General features: G+C 40.2%; 1 protein-coding gene across 1 annotated transcript in view; it reads right to left on the bottom strand.

Annotated features, from left to right (window-relative positions):
* Positions 1-2,189: 2,189 nt before the first annotated feature.
* Positions 2,190-8,729, bottom strand: part of LOC107378273 (dual specificity mitogen-activated protein kinase kinase 6) — a 45,481-nt gene continuing 38,941 nt past the window's right edge. The window contains exons 10-12 of the mRNA XM_015948381.3: positions 2,944-3,083; positions 2,669-2,714; positions 2,190-2,460 (exon numbers count right to left, since the gene is read on the bottom strand). Coding sequence (XP_015803867.1) covers positions 2,383-2,460; positions 2,669-2,714; positions 2,944-3,083 — 264 coding nt within the window. The 3' untranslated portion in view covers positions 2,190-2,382. The remainder of the gene's footprint in view (positions 2,461-2,668; positions 2,715-2,943; positions 3,084-8,729) is intronic.

Raw genomic sequence — 8,729 nt, 5'->3', positions numbered from 1 at the left:
TCTGGTGCATCATAACTTTATATATAAAAGATGACAATTGTGACTTTAGAAAGATAAATATCTATGAAAATTGCCAAATGTGTTGTTTGTAAATGTTTAATCATTATTTAAGCATTTGTAAATGTCAACTCAACCCTTTATAAATGAATGATATATGTAAAACCTTGCAAATAATCTATTCATGACTTACTAATGACAAACGTTTCATAACAAAACATCGGTAAACATTTTAAAATGTTACCGAATGTTTTTTAACCAGTTGAGTTTACATTTAGTGTGGCTATCATTCGACTGAGCTGACACAAATGATATCGATTTTGACCCATACAATGCTAATAACCTATTGTTGAATATAGGGGTTGCATGACTTAATTTTTTTTTAAAGTCGACCGTCAAGTGATGAAAATCGAGTCGACTTCGACTAGTCGTTGATGACGTCATACACCTGAAACGGCTAAAACCGACAATGGATGACCAAGCGTTTTTTTCCGACGTTGGTTGGTTCGCTGGAGTTTTTGACAATTAAAATTGCACCCACATTTTCTACGTTAAACACATCTCTTAACGGTAGTTTCTGCATCTTGCTTCAGCCCTCTCCCCCCTCCCCCTGCGCAACAGCCACAAACTCACTGATGCGCCTGCAGCCTCTCGGAGTTCCTGCAGCTCTAAACATTAAAATAATTATTTCATTTTCTGTTCCTCACTTCTGATTACCTTCAATGGTGTCTGTTTGTTGCAACCAGCAGGTACAAAAACTAACTTGTTTTTATTTGACTGTTTTTCTGTCCTGTCTGTTTATTATCTTCCTGCATCTCCTCTCAGTCCTAAAGAGAAACTGCTGCCTGGGTTCATATATATTCACCTCATGAGTTACCTTTGAACTGCAGTTCTAAAAGATCTACCGACCGCAAAAACAGCGGAGTGTGCGCTGCGTGCCGGCTGCACCGGTGAGGTGCGTCACCCGAGGACAAAACAGGTGATGCGCTCCGCTCCACAGCAGTGAAACGCATCAGGCACAAAAGACAGAAAACATAAAAGGAAATGAGCCGACATGAACGATCGCGTGTTAAATTAGTTTTTGAGGTGGCGACACCTGATTTGATAATGTTACTTTGGCCGTGATCAGGACGCAGGTGTCTGGAGCGCGTCAACAATCAGAGCTCTGCATGCGCAAGCTGGTTAAGGTTAGGATGGGGGTGAAGGGAAGGTTAAATTGCAAGAGGGTAAAGGTCACAATTCGGTCAAATGTCTGTTTTACGGTGGGCGTCAGGTACCGATGCTCTGGCACAGCGCGTTGCCTCCCGACGCTGAGGGGCTCATCACCTGCTGACTTTTCCAAGGACTGCGGGTACTCAATCAAATCAGAAATAGGAACATCTGCGTGTCACTCTTCATTAAAACTAACATCAACCACTCCAGCGGTTGGTTACACTGTGACAGGTAGAAATGCTGCCAAATTACATTGGAAAATAGGAAACATTTATATATTTTACACATAAATGACTTCCCTAGTTTACTTTCTTTGTAAGGCATGCAAAACTTTCCAATTCAATTGCACAGGGAAAACACAAGTTCCTTTGAAAAATCCGACAATGCTACTTCAGCTTTAAGATGATGCAGGTTAAAACATTCTTGTAATTTAATCAAACTCCAAACCAGAACAAGTTCAAAAGAAGGAAAAAAAATGCAATATTGCAGCAAATCAGAAGAACACTGCACAAATTGTTACCCATAAACAGATAAAGCAATACGCTCGATTGGAAAAATCCTGAACTTTTCCAGGTAGTAACAATCACAAGACAGGAGCTGACTTTATGATGCCCGAGAGAGAAAAAAATAAAGAAAGAACACTCAGTGTTCACAGCATGGAGGTCACAGATCACAGAAGACATTCTTTCCTCGTGCCAATCAGCACTCCAGGAATGATTCCTCCTGCCCAGAAAGTGACCTTAGACAGTTTTCTTTAGCTTTGCTCGAGACGACTATATACGACAGTCGTGTTCGTGCCCCCCCCCCCCCTCCCCCCCCGCTGGACCAATAGCATCAGGGCAAAGGCAAGTGAGATGTTGGCTCTAGTCTGTAAAATTCACACTTATCAAAGGAAAACTGTATCAAAAGTGGTTATCAGCAATCATACAAAAATATATGCAAAGATAGCATTCAGGATACACCAACACGTACATAACTACCAGTTTTGCATATGAAATTCAATCATCTTGCCGGCCAGAGACCCGGTCAGTCTTCGGATTATGTCCCTGATGCGTGGGTGCACAAAAGTTTGACATTCCAGAGAGGGTCTGTTTTTCCTTTTTGAAAAAGTAGGGTCATTGGTTTGCTTGCTGAAAAGTCCTTCCCACTTACGTGGATGATGAAGGATGCCCATCAATCACCCAGTATGTCCTTGACAAAACTGGCCACGTTTGTCTCTTTAGAGTCATGCAGGGTGAAAAACTGGTGTTTCTGTATGAAAAGAAAGAAAAGAGACAGGAAAATGGTTTTTGAATGAAAACAATTAAATTGAAACTGTACTTTTTTCTACATGTACTATACACATTAACCAATTTGTTTAAATAATAAGTCTGCCCTCTTGTGGACACAAACAGGGAGTTCAGGCTCACTGAGGACTGCAGCACTCCATGATTTTGAGAACAGGAAACAAGAAACTAACCATTAATTCTGTATAAGCTGGTCTTTCACTTGGTGTCTTCCTTAAACTGCAAAACAAGACAAAAACAGTAAAAAATAAAACAAAAAATAACAGCCATTATGGACCATTTACATTTTTCAAATTCATAATAAACATCACAAAAACATCTAAAACCTGCAAGCAAGTTCAGACTATACTCCAGAACTAAAACTACCCCCTGTTGGACATTAGTAATATTTATATTTATAACTCATAAATAAGTATGTTTAGGGATGATGGTAGTGAGCGAGGCTCACCACTGGGAGATGAAGTCTACAAATTCCGGGGAGAAGCATTCTGCAGGCAGCTGTGGAGAAGGTTCATCCACCACCTGTTTGAGCTGCTGGAATGGGGTACGCCATGAGTCGTAAGGGAATTTCAGAATGGCCAGCTCGACCTGGGAAATAGAGGAAAGTTTGGTCCAAAAGGAAATTTACAGACTCCTCTACATGACTGCACAATGAAACATAAAAATGTTAGTAAATTACTGGTGGAAATCTTAAAGGACAATAAAGACGTAGACACTGCTATAATTTTCAAACATTCTTCAGTTTTGTTTGTCTTCTATTAAAGCATTAATAAAACAATGCAAAAATACAAGCAAAGAATATCGGTCCACTGTTTCCAGGAACTAGAAGAGAGCCACATCGCAGCTGAGCTACAGACGGCAGGTTTTAAAGTCATATTTCCTGATATTTGGACATCTTGCCTCCAACTGGATCACAGCAATGCGACCACTGACTTGCTACTTGTATGTTTTAACTCACAAGCCTGGAGGAGTTCTGATGTGTGGTAGTTTCAGATGATGAATCTGAGCTGTGCTTTGTTACTGGACTTCTCTGCATGTCATGGATTGTCCAAATAACATCATGATTAAGCATAAAGGTATGTGTTCTCGGCACCAGGACACCTTAGGCCACAGTTTGATGATTGACTTTGTTGTTTCATCTGTGCCCGTGTGAATCCTGGTTCTTCTACATCTCCCGGAGACTAGCCCTGCTGCACTCCCCAAGAGGCTGGTTTTGCTTGACCTTCCGGGCCGGGCCTGTGTGAAGTCACCGGGAGCCTGGACTTTGCCTGCTGCTGAGTGGGTGCTAACTGCAACAACCTCCTGGAGACAGAGCCTTCAACACCTTCCTGGAACCTGGATTAACTGCTGAGCTGCTCACAACCATTATTCTGCCGATTTGATATTTTGTAAGATTGGAGATGGCTCGGCTCGAGGGCGTAAAGCCTGAGGTGGATTTCATCACACAAAAAACCCTTGCTGGATCACAATCCTAAACCTACATTATAGCTTGAAACACAAAATGTCACCACTTATCACCGCCCTGTGTTTGCTAACATTATTTATTTATTTATTTTATTTATTTAACTTATGTTTTTCAGGAGGATAAACTGCTTGAGATGTAACATCTCGTTTTCGAGCAGGTCCTCCTACAACACAACCAATAACAAATAAGGTGGCAGAGTTAGAAAGTTGTAACAGACTTAAAAAAAAAAGGGAAAGTAAATAATAGTAAAATCAACGATATGTATAAATATATATATATATATATACACACGTAAATATAAACACATAAGCATGGATACATAGATACCCACACGTGTACATATGTACATACATACCTATGTACCAAATTAAATTAAATAAAACTGCTGTGAGGCACTCAAAGAGAAATAAGGGCAAGAAATTACATTGTAAATAAACCTAAAGTGAAGTAGTATCCCAACTGAATACAAAGTTTGGCAACGAAATACAGCATGTTAGCCATTGAATGCACAAAATCATCATAGTAAAGATTAAACAAAGCAACTACAGCTTGGCTTTACATAAGCATAAACAGTGCGGGAGAATTGATGAATTGTTGAGATGGATCTTAATTCAGTGGGTAATTTATTCCAGTCCTGAGGAGCTTTAACACAAAAGGCGAGTCTACCCACCTCCTTTTTAAAACGAGGAACAACAAATGATGGAAGAGTAGTTAAGCGGGTGGAATACAAGGAATCAATGGGAACCAAAAGTGTTTTTAGATAAAGTGGAAAATCAAAATAAATGCACTTAAACATAAATATCAACCAATGAAATTGTCGTCTAGCTTTTAAAGGAAGCCAACCAAGAAGATCATACATATAACAATGATGAGTGTTAAATGAACACCGCAAAATAAAACAACACAAACTGTTATAGACAACATCAAGAGACCGCAGGCTAGAAACTGTTGAGTTTTGGTATAAAATATCAGAATAATCAATGATCGGTAACAGAAGCTGAGTGACGATGCGCTTTCGTACAATAGGTTCAAAGCAATTTATTGAGTTATAAAGGATACGTAAACACCGTGTGACCTTAAGACATGTTGTGTGAATGTGAAATTTAAAAGACAGCTCTGGCTCTAGCCAAACTCCTAAATATTTCATTTTAACAGACGGTTGAACCGGGGAGGAATCCAAAAAATAAAGATTAAGAGTCCTGTCACTGTCAGATAGAGTACTACATCTGTGAAACAGCATGGAGTAAGTCTTAGATTTATTTAAAAGAAGTTTGTTCTGCGCTAGCCAGAGCTGCACTTCGTCAAAATTAGGCTGAATAGCTTCTTGTAATTCGGATTTACTCGACTTAGAACAGTATAAGACTGTGTCATCTGCATATAACTGAACAGAACAGGATCTGCAGCACTGTGGTAAATCATTAATAAAAATTGAAAATAATAATGGCCCAAGTGAGGAGCCTTGGGGAACACCTCTGATGACACCACGCGTGTTTGATTCAGAACCATTAAAGGAAACAAATTGAGAACGATGATGAAGAAAAGAACTAAACCACAGTAGAGACGGCTTTGACAGACCAAAAGCATATAATTTATCTAAAAGTAGATAGTGATTGACGAGGTCAAAGGCTTTTGTTAAATCAAGAAAAATCGCACCACCAAAGAAATTATTGTCAAAACCAGAATAGATGTCATTAGAAAATTTGAGCAGTGCAGTAGTTGTCGAGAAGTTTTTTCTGAACCCCGATTGGTACTGTGATAGTAGGTTGTTATCCTCTAAGTATTTAGATAGTTGGATAAAAACCAGTTTTTCAAATACTTTAACAACTGTATTAATTATAGCAATGGGTCTATAGTTATTAGGTTCAGATGTATCGTTTCCTTTATGCAGTGGTATTATTTTAGTACATTTCCAAGCTTTTGGAACAGAACATGAGTTAATTGAATGATTAAAAAGAATAGATAATGGTAAGGCTAGAACATCAGCAGCTATCCTAACAAAGCGACTCTCTATGCCATCTGGACCTGCAGCATTCCCACTAGAGAGAGACAGTATAACTTTACGCACTTCCTCAGAATGAATTTCAGAAAAAGAAAATCCACTGGAGCAACATTGAGGCAGGGTGTAAGACCCATGATGTTCTGCAGAGGCAAGGAGAGGAGAGGAAGCAAAGTGCTTACTGAATGCTTCAGCAATTTCAGCCGGGTCATTAATAAGACTCCCATTAACATTCAGATGTGAGATTTTAACATTAGTTTTCCCCCTCAGGTCTTTAATTTTATCCCAGAAGCGCTTAGGGTTATTGATATCCTTATGCAAAGCATTCTTATAAAAATTAGCTTTAGCATTCCTAGTCTGGGTAGTACAGAAGTTCCTTAGTATTCTATAAACTGTCCAATGCTCATGCAGATTGCTAAGTTTTGCTACTTTCCACGCTTTGTCGCGCTTCTTAAATAAAGCAATTAAATCATGAGAAATCCAAGGCAAATGGCTGCCCTTAATTTTTACACTGACCCAAGGAGCATGTTTATCAAGAACCTGCATGAACTGAGAGTGGAAAAATGTAATATTAAATTTCCTTACGAGCCCCAAGACTGCAGCAAAGACCCTACAAACTTTACTAGACCTTGTGGAGGAACATGTGCAGGTAACTGGATGCTTGGAAATAAAGTGTCGCCATTTCCCTTTCCTCCTCCTTCTGAACTACCGGACTTAGTCCAACTAATGTGTATTATGGCTTTCATACCTCTAAATGACTTTCCTGACACTGACAAAAAGATGGGAGACACATTCCTCTTCTAAACCTTTTGAAAAGAGGGTTATGATTTGTCTATCGTTACTAATCTCTGGGAACATTCAACCAAACCCAGGGCCAGCCTCTAGTACTTCAGTTTACAAACCCTACTGACACGTCTTTAACTTCCCCCTCTACTGACACCTCCTCCTTACTGTCACTTCTTTAGACCCCCCCCTTGAACATTTCAATGTTAGTGTGTAACTGTCCCTTAAACTTAATGATACACATATGGATGACTCACCTGTGTCTGGTACAAACCTAATCACTAATTTAGACCTAAATCTGAATTATGCAGGTTTATATTGCTAGAAGTGTCAGAAGGAGATTCTCAACAGGCAAAGCCAGGCCAGATTAGATCATCTAAAAGCAGTTCAAAGGGAGAGGGCAAGGGCAAAGGTCATTGCAGCCTTAGCACAGGAACATAGGATAGGAAGCAGATCAGGGCCAAGTGTCACCCATCTTATCTGAAGAAGGGAGTGAATGCAGAGAGAATCTCCCCTAAATGCATATGGGTATCTAAAGTGTGGATGATTGAAATACAAGGCGACTTGGTGGCTTACTTTTGGTCCATTCAGAGATCTCAAGAACCAGGAAGGTGGAAAAGAGGATTTTGAGGGAGTTACAGAAAACCAGAGACAACATCAGATACTTCTGCGTCATTTTTATTTAAAACACTCTTCATACACCTGGCCGGCGACCAGTCCCTGGATCAACACTGAACTTTCAGAACTGATTTGTCTAAAACATCCATCTCACAGAGCAAAGACATCCAAGAAAATCAGGGACAGGCAATCCTTCATATTTATAGAAATGTACCCAGTCAATCAGAAAAGCAAAATCTGAATATAATATAGTAACAGTCTTTCACTTTAAATTTTGTTGAGGTAGTTTTTATTTGACTCTTTTACCCCATCTAGTGGTGAATTACAGAGGGAACAATTGTTCTGGTTTTTGGTTCCACCGGACCCTGTCCGTGGTGTTCTATACGAACAAAAAAGTCCCTGGAAGCATCGCTCTCCAGCACACCCTCCATGGACTCCAAAAAGTGTGGGTAGTCTGACCTGCAGCTTGGTGCATAAGCACAGACAGTAAGGACCAATCCCACATGTAAGCGGAGGGAGGCTACTGACTTACTCCTATGAAGGAGATTGGTTCCTGAGCCAGAGCCATGCATCAAGGTGAAACAGACTGTATCAAGCTGGAATCTCTCAACCTCATACACCATGTCAGACTCTTTCCCCACCAGAGAGGTGACATGCCACGTACCAAGACCCAGTCAGCTGTCAGTCACCTCCTCTGCACCACAGCTCTCCTGATCAACCAGCTGACATCTCCTTTAAGTGCATTTTTCAAACAGGAAGTGTGGGTGGATATGATGCTAGGGGGGTGAATGACTCTTTAATATATCAGAAATGATCTTTGTGTATATTCAGAAGGTTATTATGGATTATTTGGAATGTTTTTAATAGAAACAATAGATTTTTAGATATTTTGAATGTATATCTTCATAAAAACTGTTTAAAGAGCCTGCCCTAAGCGGTGTGCAGATGTGCTCCTGCAGCACTAGTGATGGGGACACCCCTTCATATGTGAAACCATCAGCTGACTGACAGATGGTACAAACAATGCTTTTGTGTTATTTCCAGAAAAAAAAAAGATATTAAACATTGTTTCTCTCCCTGGCATTTTCTCTTTAACACTCATAACACTGGTAGGCTACAAAGCACACCTTGTTGTAACATTTGGGGTGGCACTGACCATCGGAGTCAATAGTCCTCATGTTGTTGGGCCTTTGGAGTAAAAGAGTGAAGGTTATAGACGGAGCAGAAGTGGACTGGCAATCTGAGTTCTGGGGAATCCAAGAACGACCGGTGCTCTAGGACTGTTGGATGTACTCCAAGCCGGTGGAGAGCTGTCAACTGACCACCAAGTTGGCTTCGATGGTGGGGGAGGAAGCCAGTCAGACCTTGCAGG

This window comes from Nothobranchius furzeri, chromosome 5 (genome assembly GCF_043380555.1).
Source record: "Nothobranchius furzeri strain GRZ-AD chromosome 5, NfurGRZ-RIMD1, whole genome shotgun sequence".
In the NCBI taxonomy this organism is placed as follows: domain Eukaryota; kingdom Metazoa; phylum Chordata; class Actinopteri; order Cyprinodontiformes; family Nothobranchiidae; genus Nothobranchius; species Nothobranchius furzeri.
This window is presented reverse-complemented; position numbering and strand designations above follow the sequence as displayed.